This window comes from Penicillium odoratum, assembly GCF_028828045.1.
Source record: "Penicillium odoratum strain IBT 22623 chromosome Unknown utg000005l_segment0_segment0, whole genome shotgun sequence".
NCBI lineage: Eukaryota > Fungi > Ascomycota > Eurotiomycetes > Eurotiales > Aspergillaceae > Penicillium > Penicillium odoratum.
In genome coordinates, this window is record NW_026643147.1 from 5,999,521 (window position 1) to 6,014,193 (window position 14,673).

Genomic DNA, 14,673 nt, shown 5'->3' on the forward strand with positions numbered 1-14,673 from the left:
GGATTGATACGGGTACCTCCGTTCACACACAAATTAAGGTGTGGGAGGAAGTACCTGACGTAAGGTTCTAGTGATGTCATTCCTTGATAAAACGGGTATAATCGCAGCACTGAGGTATGCATATGTACATAACTTCATGTCATGTTCTTTGTTTCTCTTACCTTGCATTGTAAGCTGATTCATATTATTCATGTATTTTGGATCATGCACATTTTTAATTGGTTCTATCATCTGGAAAACAAGTTGTATACATAGGATAATCATGTGTGTGCGCATTCGTATGGATTGATCGATGTCACTGGAGCTGTCATCCCTTGGCAATCTGCATGAGAAAACAGGAATCGGGATCCTAGGGGCCGACGGGGTTCGGGTACGCAGATCCCGAACAATCCCACACTAACTAGTAACAGCAATATACGGAGTACTTAGTTCTTAACTACTAATTGTCCCCTAGGTTGTTAACTTCTAAGTTGAATATTTCTGACTAAGCGGGTCTGCTTTCGAAGCGTGAGACCCGAAAATAGAGTTGTGGCATTTGTATTAGAATGCCGTGTAGCCGAGTACAATGTCGACTCGGATCATGCTGCCATCTGGAGAAAAGGTTTAATAAGGTGTTCAGACAATTGTACCGTAAAGTGTTCGACCGTGGAAGTTAAGAATAACGTGAAATAAATTATTTGCTTGGAAACCATGGACAGGACAGGATAACTACTAGTCAACTAGTTAGTAGTTAACTAGGAGTTTATTTGTAACCATGTGATGCCTGGATCTCAAGGTATCAACTATGGTCACGTTGAGATAAGAACCATATCAATGATAAGCGCAAATTCAAAGTGATCCGAGTTCGAACCTCAGTTTCTGCTTCGAATTCCATCCCTATTTTCACCCACCTTTACGCCTGCATCCCAGAGAGGAACTCTTCTTTTCTAATTCAATTTTCAATTTATTATGGACTAATCATGGCTCCCAGCTTACAGGAGCTGATTGCCTTTTTGCTGAATGAGGTCGCGCTATGCGGTAACCAAGGTGCGTATAGCTCTGCTACTCAAGACCCACTTTACTCGGCATGTCCATCCGGGCATTGGTCTACAGAATCCCGAATCTTTATTGAACGTGATCAATCACATTTGTACTTGTTTTACTGTCTCCTGAGCCATGTGGACAAAATATTCATAAAAATAATCCGCTTCACGAAACTAACTGTCTGCAGGTGCGACCTTGCAGGATGTCTTGAAAAGCATTGAGATATTCTATCGCAACTCATCCTGCGATGGTTCTGGGCGTCAACAGCTCGTGGATCGCCGTTTTCAAGCCAAAGTCTGGTCATGGTTGACACGAAATCCTGAGGTGTCTGTGGGGATAGGCAAGGAGTGGAATCACCTCAGCCTCGATGAACTTGAAAAGCTCGATCAATCTATTCCGCCTCAAAAAGACGCCGAAGGAGATACTGAACAGGATCAAGACAATTCGACATCGGCTCCCACGAGAATCCCCATCTTTGTCTCCAAAGAGAGGGCCTGGTATGCAGTTGCCGGTCATGAACCTGATGACAACAAGCTTCCAGCGTCGGAGTTTTTGTTATTGTCTATTATAGCTGCTCGCAAATCGGAGGGTATTCCACAGACCGAATTGGTCCAAATTAGTGGCCAAGACAAACGATCGGTGCCCAAACGAACAGACGCACTGGTCGCGAAAGGATACATTGAGAAGCGTGCAGTTCAAGTCAAGGCGGCTCGCACTAGTCTGTTGACTCTTCGTCGATTTTTGAATGCACCGAGCGCTCAGCCTAGTGGCGAAAACGCAACTGAGGCAAGGCCAATGATTGATTTCCATGATTTTGCCAATAAGCTGTTTGCGGCTCTCAGGGATAACAATGGTACCATGACACGGAACGATCTCAAAAAAGTCTTAGGGATCGAGGATCTCTGGAGGTCGCGCATCCTCTCTCGAACTGTTCGCAAGTATGAAAAGATTGGAGTGCTGAAGCGAGTGAGGGTGAAGTCGCAGTACGATATGATGCACCCATGCGTGATGCTACTAAGAGAACCCACAGCAACGGATGTTCAAAAATGGTTCGAATTCAGCAAATATGGTTTTACGAGAGGTGATGATGATCCAGCAGATTTAGATGAAGAAATGGATCTGGAGGCCGATGCCACAGAGCAGATTGTGGACGAGCCAGGAGAAGGCGACATGCAAGTCAAGAACGAGCGCGTCGTCGATTCTGGACGCATTGTACCAGTCTGGACACCCGATCGCATGCTGGGCAACCAGCTGTTTGACATTATTGACAAAGCCGGCACGTCTGGAATCACCAATGATGTTATCAATCGGACTTGCTTTGGGCATTTCTACAAGCGACCGTCCGAAAATATGGTCCATCGTCTGACCGACTGCTGGCAGATTTCTCAGCCTCCTCATCTTCGACACCTTGCAATTGTCCGGGACTCCGATGTGCACAAAACCATCATCTATTATGTTCATTATTCGGCGAGGAATTTTGCCAAGAAGGTTATGGAGGGGACCGCGTTTTGGGAGGCTGTGGAATTTCCAGCAAAGAAAAAAAAGTCCAAGACCGAGCTTCCCCCGGTTCATGCTCCCGCTCATCTTGACCAATATGGGCTTCCCCATAACAATATGCCCGCGGGCATGATGAAAAAGGGAAACATAAGCTTATTCGAGGGTCTTGCTACCTGCAAACCGATGGACTACAGTCTCACCCGCAAGGATCCCATGGGGGTACTACACCCGGATGGTTCATACCGTAAGTACCCATCTGCTTTTCTTTTGAACTTTCTGACAGCAAAATTGTTTCAGGAGTCCAACCCGGTAACACAATCTCCCTTGAGGGGTTACAGCAATTACGGGGCAACAAAAAGGGCCGTAGTAGCCGCCCCCCAAAGAAAATGAAGAAGGAATCTTCTATTATCTCGGCACCTGATGAGGTCGACGTAGTCATGGAAGACAATCTCCCAGTTCTGTCTTGGGGGCAAGGCAGGCGTCAAAAGAAGCGGGATAAATATGAAGGCATGTCCCAAAAAGAGCGATTCGAAGCTATGGGCTGGGATGAGACATGGTCTGAGTACAATGCTCTGGTCATGGAAAAGCCCAGAGCCGGAGTCTATGTCACTCCCCATGGAAAGCGCAGACCTGCGGGAAGAAAACAGGGCCGCCCGAAGGCGAGCCGAATCGCAGTTTTCAAATCTTCAAGGCTGTCCTCTTTGCCTTGGTTCATCAAGGACGACAATGATTTGGATAATGGGGATGCGATGACTCCTGCAGTTACTACATCCGAATTTGCTGACACCCCTAGGCTGGTGACTGAGGAACCCGTTTCACGTCAACCCAGTGAGCCAATTGAGTCTACTCCGAGCCGGCAGAGAGGCAAGCGAGCCTGTCCGATTGCAGATGTCCTTGACTCACCAATTCCATCGGCAAGCGATACTGCACTCAATGGCTCCAAAAGAAGACCTATAAAGCAAGCTCGCATTCGTGGGCCTGACGAGAGTGAGGCGCGTCAGGTTGCCTCCAGGTCTCCAGAGCCGAGTAATGGATGGGCTGCAGTCGATTTGATCCCGGCAGTTACCCAAGGCACCACACCTATGGCGGGATCATCCAATGGTGCGGAAGCCGAAACACTATCGCAGAACAACGGCATCAAAGCTCCAGAGAGAAATAACACCATGGAACCTCCTTCCAGATTGGTCACACCAAAGCCTACCCTCGTGCATCTTATCCCTATGAGCAACACGCCAACGGAGAAGAGCGGAACCCCTATGAGTGAAGCCTCCAAGACACATGGCTCAGCTGACCGGGGTGGCTCTATACCATTCCTGCGAAGAAAAATTGTCATGGATATTGTCGAAAAAGCTGGCGGTGCATACCCTGGTGGCGGTGAGCTCTGGAATCCATTCACGACTGCATGGATGAAGATGAACCACAAAGAACGACCAGACATGCGAACTGTGCGCGCAACGATCAAATACCTGGTCGATTCTGGCAAACTGATTCAGTTGACCTTTACTGGAAAGGATTGCAGAGGTACAATGGTTACAAAAACCATTTTGAGAAAACCAGACATGGATGCAGAGGACCCCTTAGTCTTGAAAATGAAAACCGAGCTGCTTGCGCAGAACCACAATCCCAAAGTTGTCTTCTCGCCTCACATCGAAACGGACCAAAGGATCTCGCGAAATGGCGGTAGTTTTGGCCCGACTGGCCAAAAGTTCCAAAAGTTCTCGTTGCCTACTGTATCTGATGCTACCGTTCATCTCCGTTCAAAGCCTGCTTCCGTTCTCGTTCAAGAGAAGAAACGAGGCCTAACGGTACAGAGGAAGCTAATGAGAAGGTTGGCAATGGAGGAAGAAAGTGATTATTCTGAAGATGACCTGGACATGTTTGAGGATAACTTTGACCCGAGATTTGGAGTCCAACGACTCATGAGGTTCCCACCTCAACTGGGCTCTGGGAATATGACATCTCTCTACCGTCCCATGCCAGGTGGTGATATGATGCCGACTATGTCTAAATTCAGAATCAAAATGCCGGTTATCAGGCAGAGACGGCTTCTTACCGGGCTTGAAGCGATGAAGATATTGATGGACCCAGGACAGATGCTCCATGACTCTACACACACATTTTCCACGGGATCTATCAAGCGTCGTTGGGGAGGTAAAGACTCTACATTTGCAGATACTAGTGTCACCAGACACTTCAAGTTCGCTGATGCTGTCCAAGATCTTACAAACCTGGCACAACAATCCGATGACTTGGGTGTAACGACGGAGGCACAAAAATTCGGGTCGAGAATTGACAGGATCTTGGAATGGGAGCTTGAAAACGACGAGATGGCTCATTCGAAACTCGACGATCATCTTTTCATCGTGCATACTGTCGACGGAAGTTTTGAGGAGTCGCCAATAAAACGACCAATTGTCTTTGATGTCGATCAGGTTGCACGATCTACCAAGTCCCGTAGAGCAAACATAGTCACCAGGGGACTGTATCACCGTCGTCAACGTCGTCGCAAACACGAAGCCGGCTCACGAACTGTCCCCGGCTTTGATCGAAATGGCAATCCAGTGCAAGTGCGCGTTGCTCCGCGTCGCCGGACAACTTTCAAACCACTTCCTGAGGGAGTTGTCCGGAAATACATGGTCGCCATTACGGCTGTTCGAACACTGGCCGGTGGACTTGAGGGAAAGATTGTCGATTGGGACCTTGTTCCTCTTGCTTTTCCTGCCAGCGAGCCAGATTTCGTTCAACACCACGGTAAATCGATCCTCGCCCGGAACCGGATGGAAATTCATAAGATGCAACGCGATTTCCAGGAGCGATTCCTCCGGGCCTACGAGAAAAAACAGGTGCCTCGAATTGACTACGACAACCTGGCTGGATACAACTGGCCGGCCGTGGTTGAATGGGCGACCATTGAACTCGAATTCTCTATATCTGAAAAGGCTCCTACGCTCCCTGCAACTCGGGAGCAGTTTGACAGCCTGTTCGAGCTCCGCGAAGAACCCGTCACCATTGCCGAGGAAGTTCACGCCACCACAGGATCTCTCACCATCGCCAACAGAAGGCGTCTAATGGGCCGCGTACCATTTGTTGTTGAACAACCTCGCTCCACCACCTCAATCCCCACCAGACAAGACATCAAGCAGCTCGAAGTCGCCAAGACATGGGTTCGTGCCAACATCACCACACCCACAGATCGATACAACGCCCCCGCAGCCACCGAAACCCTAGCCCCATTCGGAGAATCCCTCCTCTCCGCCGCAACCCAATACCTAATGACCGACCGCATCATCTGTAACGCCAACCGCGGCCGCGTCACCCCAGGTCGCAACTACATGCTTCACGACAACTTCCTGCAAACCATGGAACGCCGCCGCGCCATCGATGGCGACCAACTCGCACGCGCAGCAGTCTTCAAAACCACAGTCCTCGATCCCGCCCTCCAAACCTCAGGATCCTTCACAATTAACTACCACGCCGGAGATGGCGACGCCCTAGCCGTAGACGAACTACTCGCGAATCACTACATCGAACTAATCCCGCGCGACCTCCCGCGCGAGAAATTCGGTCTGGTGGACGGCGGCGCATACCTCACTCGACAAATGGACAAAAACCGACTACGCTTCGAGATGGAAGTCCGTCCCTTACCGGCATATGTATATGGAAACCCAATCTACGATATCGTGAAGGGCACTTCCCCTCCACTTCCACCCGCATCGGGACATTTGCCGCTCTGGTTCGATATCCATGGCTGTTTGATGCGTGATTGGTGGCATAAATCTATTGCGGCGGTGCTAGGGTGTCTTGTTCTGAGGCCTGGGGTGTCGATTGAGAGTATTGCTGTTATGGTTAAGCCGGGTTTGATGAAGTGGGAGATTGAGCTTTTGCTGGAATGGTTGTTGAAGGTGAATCTTGTAGAGAAGTCGGGTGATCCGACCCGGCCTTGTTGGAGTGTGAAGGAGTGGTGGTGGATGGCTTTGGGTGAAATTGCCCAGTCAGAATGATGACTTTCTAAAGTTCTTCAATGTATTATCTATTACCCATAGCACCACCCAAGTGCAATTGAACATCAAATTTGAATTGGTTCCAATTACTGAATTATCACATGTGCAGTTAATAATTCAGATCTAGGAATGAATGTTTACTTTCTACAGGTATCTATATTCGCAGTATAAAGATGAGATGAAAAACAATAGAATGACATAACTTGCTCAAGACATGACCGATCTATAAAACCAGAACCAGAACCAGACATATTCTAAAACGAACCCACTCCGAAGCCCGCTCCGAAGCTCTAATCATACAAAGCCCTAGTTAGGGGATGCAAACACCAGCATTCCACTCAGTAGCACCAACGCACTGCCATCCATCACAGCAAGGGGTACCACCATTCTCGCAGGCAACCTTGTAGTCTAAAGAAAGTCAACTAACTATGTTTTCGTCTCTATCAGATGAACTCACGGCCAACGCAAGTGCGTTTCTCGAAGGCATCGGGGTAAGGAGAGGCGGCGGCAATGGCGACCAGGGTAGCGATGATGATGGTGGTGAACTGCATTTTGATTGTCGATTAGAGATTGTAGTAGACTATAGTAGACTGGATGGATTGGATTGGATTGAGTTGATTGATGATGTTTCTCGAGGAAATGGATAGTTATTTATGCTTCTACTGAACTACGTAGAATTTCCTTATTCAGCGTGAGTGTGAATGTGAATTTGCCTCCCAGCTATATCTTCCTACCTAGGATTGATGATGTTTCAAGATCGAGAGAGACTCTTGGCATAAGACGGAGATGATCCGCTTACCTGTTCAAAGTAAGCGGTGCCAGACCTAAAGCCATGCTATTACCAAGATAGGATATCTGGATATCTGAATATCTGGATATTGACGACTGCATGCTCCCTAACTTATGGAGAGATCTTCATAGTAAATTGATTGTTCTAACCACCAAAACACCGAATAGAGTAACCAAAACCGTAACTATCCAAGACAAAAATTACTATATGTGCAATACAAAATTGAAAATTGCCCCGATTCCGTAAGCGCCAAGCTGTATGAATGTAAAGTGAAAAGAAAAACAGATGTGGCAGATGTACCACTACAGATCGTCTACGTCCAACGTCTGGCGTAGGATCAGGATGATCAAGGCGAATACAATAACCACGATGGCTCGATCTAGCCATGGACTGTTTGCTGGTTCTGAGGAATGTGTGATAGTTGCGGTTGCAGGTACAGATCGAGCTTGAAGAGCAGTGGGCGGAGTGGATGAGTGACTTGGTAATGTTGACGGAGTAACAGCAGCAGTAGGTGGTGATCGCGGAGCTTCGACCAGTGCAGCAGATTCAGATTCAGATTCAGGTTGAGGTTGAGGTTGAGGTTGAGGTTGAGATTGAGGTTTAGTTTCAGTTTCAGGTTCTTGTTCAGGTTGCAGCTGTGGTTGCGATGGTAAAGGCGAAGTCGACTCAGTAGCAGCAGTCCCAGCCTGCTCTTCCACCTTCTTCGCATCCGCATCCCCAAGCCCCTCAACATCAACTTCAACCCCCTTTTCAACACAGATCCCCCACCAATCCCTCATAATTTCCCCATTACTAACCCCACACTCCCTACAAGCCCACTCCGAACTAACCTTCGCATACTCCCTCCTAAGCTCCGTACTACTCTCAACCCCGCCAACCTGCCCCTTACTTTCACCCCCCATAATCTCCGACCGAATCGCCAGCAACGCAGTCCTCACCCCCCAAGCTGGCTGCCACGTTTCCTCATGATGGCCAGAGATACTAAGACAGATCTCGCGGTTTACTTCGAAGCGGCCAGATGGTGTTAGGAAGCGGAATGAGGGGGGTCGGAGGGGGTAGGTTGGTGGGAAGGTTATGCGCCCATGGTAGAGGCCGCCGGCGTAGGGGGTTGGTGTGGGGGGGGCCAGCTAGGGTGAAGTGCCAGTCGTGAAGGTTTGTGTCGGAGATTGGGGCGGCTGTGAAGTAGGGGCTTGGGTTTTTGTGGATGTCTATTGATTCTTTGAGGAGGCGTTTTGTGGAGGGGCTTGTCATCTTTTAAGTCAATGTGAGGTTCAATGCTCGTTGGTTCTGGTTGAAGGTTGGGTTGGATAAGGATAAGATCATTGATAGTGATTAGATTGAGTTGGCGATCTGTCTATGGGTCATGTGACCAACAGGTACAATACGCAAAATAAATGAAGTCATAGATGGAAATTCGACATTAGACATCACCTCTGTAATATATCTGCTAGGATTACATGAAGATGCCATCTTCAGTTCGCTTGATCGCTGAAACGCCGACAATGCAGTCAAGTCAATCCACAAGGCATGGGAAATAGATGAGTGACAAAATGAGACGAAATTCATTCCCAATCTCGCCACTCATCCGTATCCCGCGCACGCGCAGGACGAGACGCAGTCTCTGGATCCAAAAGTCCATTACTCTCGATATCTGGCTCATCTTCATAATCACTATCGCCTGGCCGGGGCCGTGGAGATGCGGGCGCGAGGGTCTGCATCGAGACGCTTGTTGGGGGACGTTCATGTGGTTCCTGTCGGTTCCGATTGGCGATCCAGCTGGGTTGGGCTGGTGACATGCTGGTTCCAGCACCGGCGACGCCATTACCACCACCATTTCCAGTGCCAGCGCCAGCGCTAGCTCCGCCGATCCAGGCGTGGCTGTTATCCATATTCCGTTGGTATAGGTCACGGTAGTACTGCTGTTCGTCGTATGCTTCCTGCGCACGTTGGAGACGAAGCCGTTCGCGGGCTTCGAGGAAACGGGGGCTCGGTTCCCAGCGCCACCCGTCGCCGGTGGTTGTGCATATAGGAATAGCCCAGAGGAGGGGGCGGTCACCGAAGAGGTGTTCGAGATTCTTGCGCCAGCCGTGATCGAATGCGCTGGGTGTCTTCTCGCTATCTTCTTCGTTGAGATAATCCTGGTACCGGTCGTGTTCGCGTTGACGCTCCATATCCGCATAGGAGCGGGAAAGAGCCTGCTGGGCGGGAGTGAAATTGTTTGAATTGTGCAAGTTCGGACCCTGGCCTGGACCATAGGGCGCGGGCGATAGGCGCTCTTCGCCTTCTTCCGCACGGGTCACGCCCGGAATAGCATTAGCGTGCGCATCGATGATTTGATTCCCGTATCCCTGAAGCCGGTGGCTGAGACTGTCTTGTGATAAGTCATTTGAACCGTTGGGTCCAGATTCGTTGTCGAATCGTCGCTCGAGCGCTTTGCGTAGCGGTGAGACATATCGCGTCTTCTCTAGACATTCAATAGTTGTCACCCCGCGCACTGCGAGACTGATGTGCCATGCGGTAAACCCGCTCAAAACCAGGCCGATTATTCCACCTAGAATAGCTAGCAAGACGACGTTGACCGGCAGGAAATTGTCCATGTACACTGTATCGTTGAGGACTTCCTGCCAGGTCCACGTGCCTGCCACAGCGAAGCATACCCAGCAAAACAATGAGGTGTAGATCAGAAAGAGCAGGAAAGCTTTGTAATTATGCAACCCGACACATGTTGCCAGCCAGGGACAGTGGTGGTCCATTTTGAGCACGCAGCGCTTACATGTTGAGCAGTGATGCGCTCGATCCGGTTTGGGGCACTGGCATTTCTTGCAGTATCGTGATCCACCTGTAGAGCTGACCGTGTACGATGTGAATTCTGGAAATTCAAATTCAGTGACCGGCAGCGCACTATAATTGTGTCGGTCATTTCCTCGGCGCGTTGACAACGGAGATCCCGGATCGGTGAAGACGGCAAATGTATACGAAGCGTTAAGTGCGATGTATAACAGGAGTCCGAGTAATGTACTTGGGAGACCTGCAAAATAAAAGATCGGAACCATTAGTTGTTTCCATCCAACATGGGGATAATTGAGTCCAGAATTGCTTGTCCATACCAATCCATTTACTCTGCGACCCTTTTAACCCAAGACTAGCCTCCACAAAAACCGCCCAAGTCGTAAGTCCATACACAAACGCAAGCGGGAAACAGCTGGCAGCTGCACAACAGTATCGTTCACATCGGAGCATCCAAGCTCGTGAGCGCCGTTTCGGCCATGACGGCGAGGTCGGGGGAGACGAGGCCAAGGTGGCCATTTTTAATGCTGAAAGGCGCGGACGCTAAGAGAAGAGGATGTGCATTTGCACATATGTGTTGATGAAGCGGGATTATTGTTATGAAGGACAGACCTGTACGGTCGAGTGAACGACCTAGGATGTCGCTGAAGATCGGGCGCACCGGACTGCGTAAGCGGTCCTGACTCAGCCACTGTACAGCCACCCCAGTTTTAAGTTCGGATCCGTAGGGCGGAAGTGGAGATTTCAATGTTTTGTTCCTGTTATGTTCCAAGGTTTGATTGACATGGATATCTTAACTGGCGTAATTTCATGTATATTCTGGATCCAGTATGTGAAGTATCCAAGTAAATTGTCATGGATATGCATTTGTTCAAATTCTATTTACAGTTTCCCACTCTCAGGGAAAACATAGATAAACGCCTAATTCAATATACCAAAAAGGCGGTTATGAGCTACCGGATGTGCTTGTAAGCTGTAGGGTACCTTCCTTGCACCAACCGTGAACAGGCTGTAGAGCATAATTAGCAAATATTCAAAGCATCCCAAGTGAATATCACATACCAGACAGCTCAGACGGTAGCACCAAGAGCAGTTCGAAGAGGGGTATTTGTAGAAATCAATGATAAGCAGAATAAATCCAACCAGTACAGCGACGAGAGCGCCAGTACGGACCAACCACCATGCCCACCATAAGGGCTTCCGATCCTTGAAGAACGCCAAGGGACCCTTTGGTACACCGGCATTGGCATCACCGTTCGGCGCGATCTTATTCCCCTTGCCTTTGAAGAAGTCCATTAACGAGGTGGTTTTCCTGCCCTCCGGGCTATCAGGACCAGCGCCACCAGACATGGCAACATACGGCTGGCGGGCTAGACCAATACGTTCCCGAAGAGCATTGGGGGATCGCAAGATAGTCAAGCCTAGAGCGAGACCCATAGTGAAACCACCGATATGGGAAAAGTTGTCAAGACCGGGAAGAAGACCAAGCACAAATGAAATGGCCACACCCAGAACCATGATGAGAAGTTCCACCCAGGGAGATGGGCGGTTGGGCCAGTCATACAGCAAGTCCAGCAACTGGAGAGCCATAATACCAAATAAGGCACCCGAGCAGCCGTCACTAGCCTCTAACTGAGCGGCGTAGTTTCCGCCCAGCACGAACCCAAATATACCACTGGCAAAGTAAACGAGTGTATATCTCCAGATTCCAATCATCCGTTCCATCTCGGCACCCATGGTCATCTGCACCAACAGATTGCACCCAATGTGAATGAATCCAGCGTGAATAAACATGGGTGTGATGAAGCGCCACCACTGATTCGGGGCGGGAGTATCATCAAGACTGCCATAGGCATGATTATTGGGAACACCGTTAAAGCCACATGCCTCCGAGAGGGTGCATTCGGATGCAGTCGACGTGGCATTCGGGCACGGGAAGTAGATAGTCTCATTGGCGTTTTGAATGCCGGGGATATTTTTCATGCAGGGATCGTAGCGGGCACCCATCCAGATCTGAACGTAGGAGGAGGGGCCGATCATCACGTTAAAGGAGGGTTTGGTTTCGATAGGTGAGCCAGTAAACTCGGCTGGAGATAATTAGCCATTGAATGCCAGTTTCAGACAAGTCGAGGATCACTCACCGGCCTTGACGAGTTCCACGATAAACACGACGATCTGAACCAGTGTGAGAGTCCAGGTTACCCATGCGGGCTTTTTTTGGAAGAATCCCTTCTTCCGTCTGTTCTGTCCCCGCCGGGAGTCCTCCAGGGCCCCTGGTGATTGCGGCGGGTATTGAGTTTGCTGATGCATCCAGTCTGGATTGTTCCCATACTGTGTTTGAGCTTTTAATGGAATATTTTCTGCGTAGTGATCGCCTTCTCCGACTCGGCCAGTTGTCTGGTAGGCGCCATTTTCTGATGCAAGTGATTGTTGACTCTCGCGGTTGTGATAGGGGGCGGAATGGTCGTCGCGGTTGGCCAAGTTGGGGGCAGCATAGCCGTATCCAGGGGCGAAAGAAGTTGCATGGTCTTGATGTGCTGGATTGATCTGATCGTAGCTTGGTGGGCTAGGGATATTGGAGTGATAGTATTCGTTGGCTGCCATGGTGGGCAAATTGCCGAGGTTTGGCGGGTTGAAGCGATCGGGGACCTTAAATCATAAACGTGACAGGTACAGAGTCAATTTAGAATGAACGAGAGTCCTAAAAGTAGTCAAAGTAAAGCAATAAAAAGAGGGTTGGGGTGAAGTTCAGAAAGACAAAATGTTGAAAGAAATGAGAAGGCAGTAACTTAAGTTATTTTTGGGCTGATCAACACAGCCGCGCGTATCGTCATCTCCTTTTAACATTCACTTGGCAAGACATTTTCATTCGCTGTACGGACCCAATTGTAATTCTTTATGCTCTTGGCCACGGGAACTGTCTTGTCTGTGCAACTCAATCTTCTCTTAATTATTTTGCCCAATGTGTTGTCTGTTGTCCCATTACGCACACAATCTGAGCCTCAATGCCAAGCGCGCTATTCAAGCCTCAACCACAGACTACGAACAACGATTGCGTACGATGAAAACATGGGTATTCACTAATTGATCAAATTCTAGTAGTAATCAGATCCAAGGGTATAGTGAAAAGATGGAAAGAGTTGAGTGTTATATTCTGACTGTTCGGGTACGGTGATCGCCGCTAAAATTAAGAATAAAAAGGGTAAGAAGGGTAAAACGGGTCTATAGGGCGGACATCAAAATTCCGACCGGAGCAATTGACCAGTGCACGGTTCTAAAATCAAAAAGTCAAAAATTCAAACACATGAATGCCGCCAACTCGTATTAAAAGGGTGTATAGGAAAATCGGAATCACCAGGGTGTCCGGACGTAAGAAAAATCATTTGAAAAGGCGCAGAGTATGCAATATTCCCTTGCAGCGGCCCTTGTAGCCGCAGCCCATAGTAAGACATGTTGTAAGGAATACCCCTGGGGGCAGGGCCAAGGGCCTCAAGTGCTGTCACGATGCGATAGCTGCCTAGTAGGCGACCAAAGGCGAACTGTGATTGACGTGCTTGTCGAGGATCCCTATTGTCCCTTGCTCATCACTGTGCCCTGTCACCAACCACGTCAGGCGAGTGAACTTGTGATATAGAATTGCCGGAAAGTAGAGAGCAAGTGCCCATGATAAGAGCATAAAGACGACCACCACAATAAGGTTGACAACACATTTCTCGCCCGGTGTCATCACATATAGCCCATAAGTCACCTCATACCGGTAGTACCCAAGTCGGAAGCTGTCGATCAGGCCTTGGAGGGGATTGCTCGATGTCCGCTTTATGTATAACGTGGTCGGCGTGCTCGTTATCGTCGAGGATGAGTATTTTTGAAAGATTCTGTCCATCGAGGCATGGGACACGTGCGGGGCTGTGGATGAAGTATAAAGGGATTGCGTCTTGGTCGTCATGACGTTATGTATCGCGAATCGTGATCTCCAGGAAGCTTGAGGAGTCGAGTGGAGCCTTAGGTATATATGGATTTCTTTGAATATTCCCAGGTTGATATATTCGGTAGGTTCTTTCGTTCCCCAAGGAAAATACCGCGAAGGGTCCCGGGGAAGAAGTCCATGCCCGATCCTGGTATAAGAAGGGTTGTCCGGCGGATGTTCGGAGCTCAGCGGATGAAGAAATCGGCAATAAATTGGTAGATTCCGAATGGATTCCGAATCAAGGAAACCCAATGAATTAGATAATCTGTAGGTTCCAGGTTTTTTTGTGAGAGTGGAACCACAGGAATGCAACTAGTATTTACATATCGTGCTGGAACAATTCCCTAAAAATTGACGAAGTATGTACGTATACTTGCTCCTTAGGGCTGGAAAAAGTGGATCGTGAGAAGCCACCAACCTCGGTCGGAGTTCCTTTGATGTACTGCACTTTTCTTTCATCCAACTCTCCAGATCGTGCACTTGATTTTCTTGAAAAATGGCTCTCAAACAGGACGCCAAATGTGCACTCGTGTCAGCGACGAGACGGAATGGCCGAACTTGGTGAAAAGTCATGAGAAATCATTATCTATCGTACCTTTTACTATGCC

General features: G+C 49.0%; 6 protein-coding genes across 6 annotated transcripts; 1 reads left to right on the top strand and 5 right to left on the bottom strand.

The window, feature by feature from the left end:
- Window positions 1-959: 959 nt before the first annotated feature.
- N7520_007824 (uncharacterized protein) lies at window positions 960-6,521 on the top strand (the record flags this gene model as incomplete). Its single annotated transcript, XM_057141758.1, has 3 exons — window positions 960-1,026; window positions 1,211-2,764; window positions 2,818-6,521. 3 exons carry the CDS (start codon window positions 960-962, stop codon window positions 6,519-6,521), a joined length of 5,325 nt encoding a protein of 1,774 aa, XP_056995764.1.
- A 310-nt stretch (window positions 6,522-6,831) lies between these two features.
- N7520_007825 (uncharacterized protein) lies at window positions 6,832-7,072 on the bottom strand (the record flags this gene model as incomplete). The annotated part of the gene is made up of 2 exons (XM_057141759.1): window positions 6,832-6,929; window positions 6,979-7,072. 2 exons carry the CDS (start codon window positions 7,070-7,072, stop codon window positions 6,832-6,834), a joined length of 192 nt encoding a protein of 63 aa, XP_056995765.1.
- A 541-nt stretch (window positions 7,073-7,613) lies between these two features.
- N7520_007826 (uncharacterized protein) lies at window positions 7,614-8,562 on the bottom strand (the record flags this gene model as incomplete). Its single annotated transcript, XM_057141760.1, has 2 exons — window positions 7,614-8,257; window positions 8,316-8,562. The coding sequence occupies 2 exons, from the start codon at window positions 8,560-8,562 to the stop codon at window positions 7,614-7,616; spliced, it is 891 nt and encodes a 296-aa protein (XP_056995766.1).
- Window positions 8,563-8,873: 311 nt separating this feature from the next.
- On the bottom strand, window positions 8,874-10,617 carry N7520_007827 (DHHC family palmitoyltransferase; the record flags this gene model as incomplete). The annotated part of the gene is made up of 2 exons (XM_057141761.1): window positions 8,874-10,339; window positions 10,419-10,617. The coding sequence occupies 2 exons, from the start codon at window positions 10,615-10,617 to the stop codon at window positions 8,874-8,876; spliced, it is 1,665 nt and encodes a 554-aa protein (XP_056995767.1).
- A 427-nt stretch (window positions 10,618-11,044) lies between these two features.
- Window positions 11,045-12,702, bottom strand: N7520_007828 (rhomboid family membrane protein; the record flags this gene model as incomplete). Its single annotated transcript, XM_057141762.1, has 3 exons — window positions 11,045-11,107; window positions 11,161-12,185; window positions 12,240-12,702. The coding sequence occupies 3 exons, from the start codon at window positions 12,700-12,702 to the stop codon at window positions 11,045-11,047; spliced, it is 1,551 nt and encodes a 516-aa protein (XP_056995768.1).
- A 913-nt stretch (window positions 12,703-13,615) lies between these two features.
- N7520_007829 (uncharacterized protein) lies at window positions 13,616-14,044 on the bottom strand (the record flags this gene model as incomplete). Its single annotated transcript, XM_057141763.1, has 1 exon — window positions 13,616-14,044. One exon carries the CDS (start codon window positions 14,042-14,044, stop codon window positions 13,616-13,618), a length of 429 nt encoding a protein of 142 aa, XP_056995769.1.
- Between the last annotated feature and the right edge of the window lie 629 nt (window positions 14,045-14,673).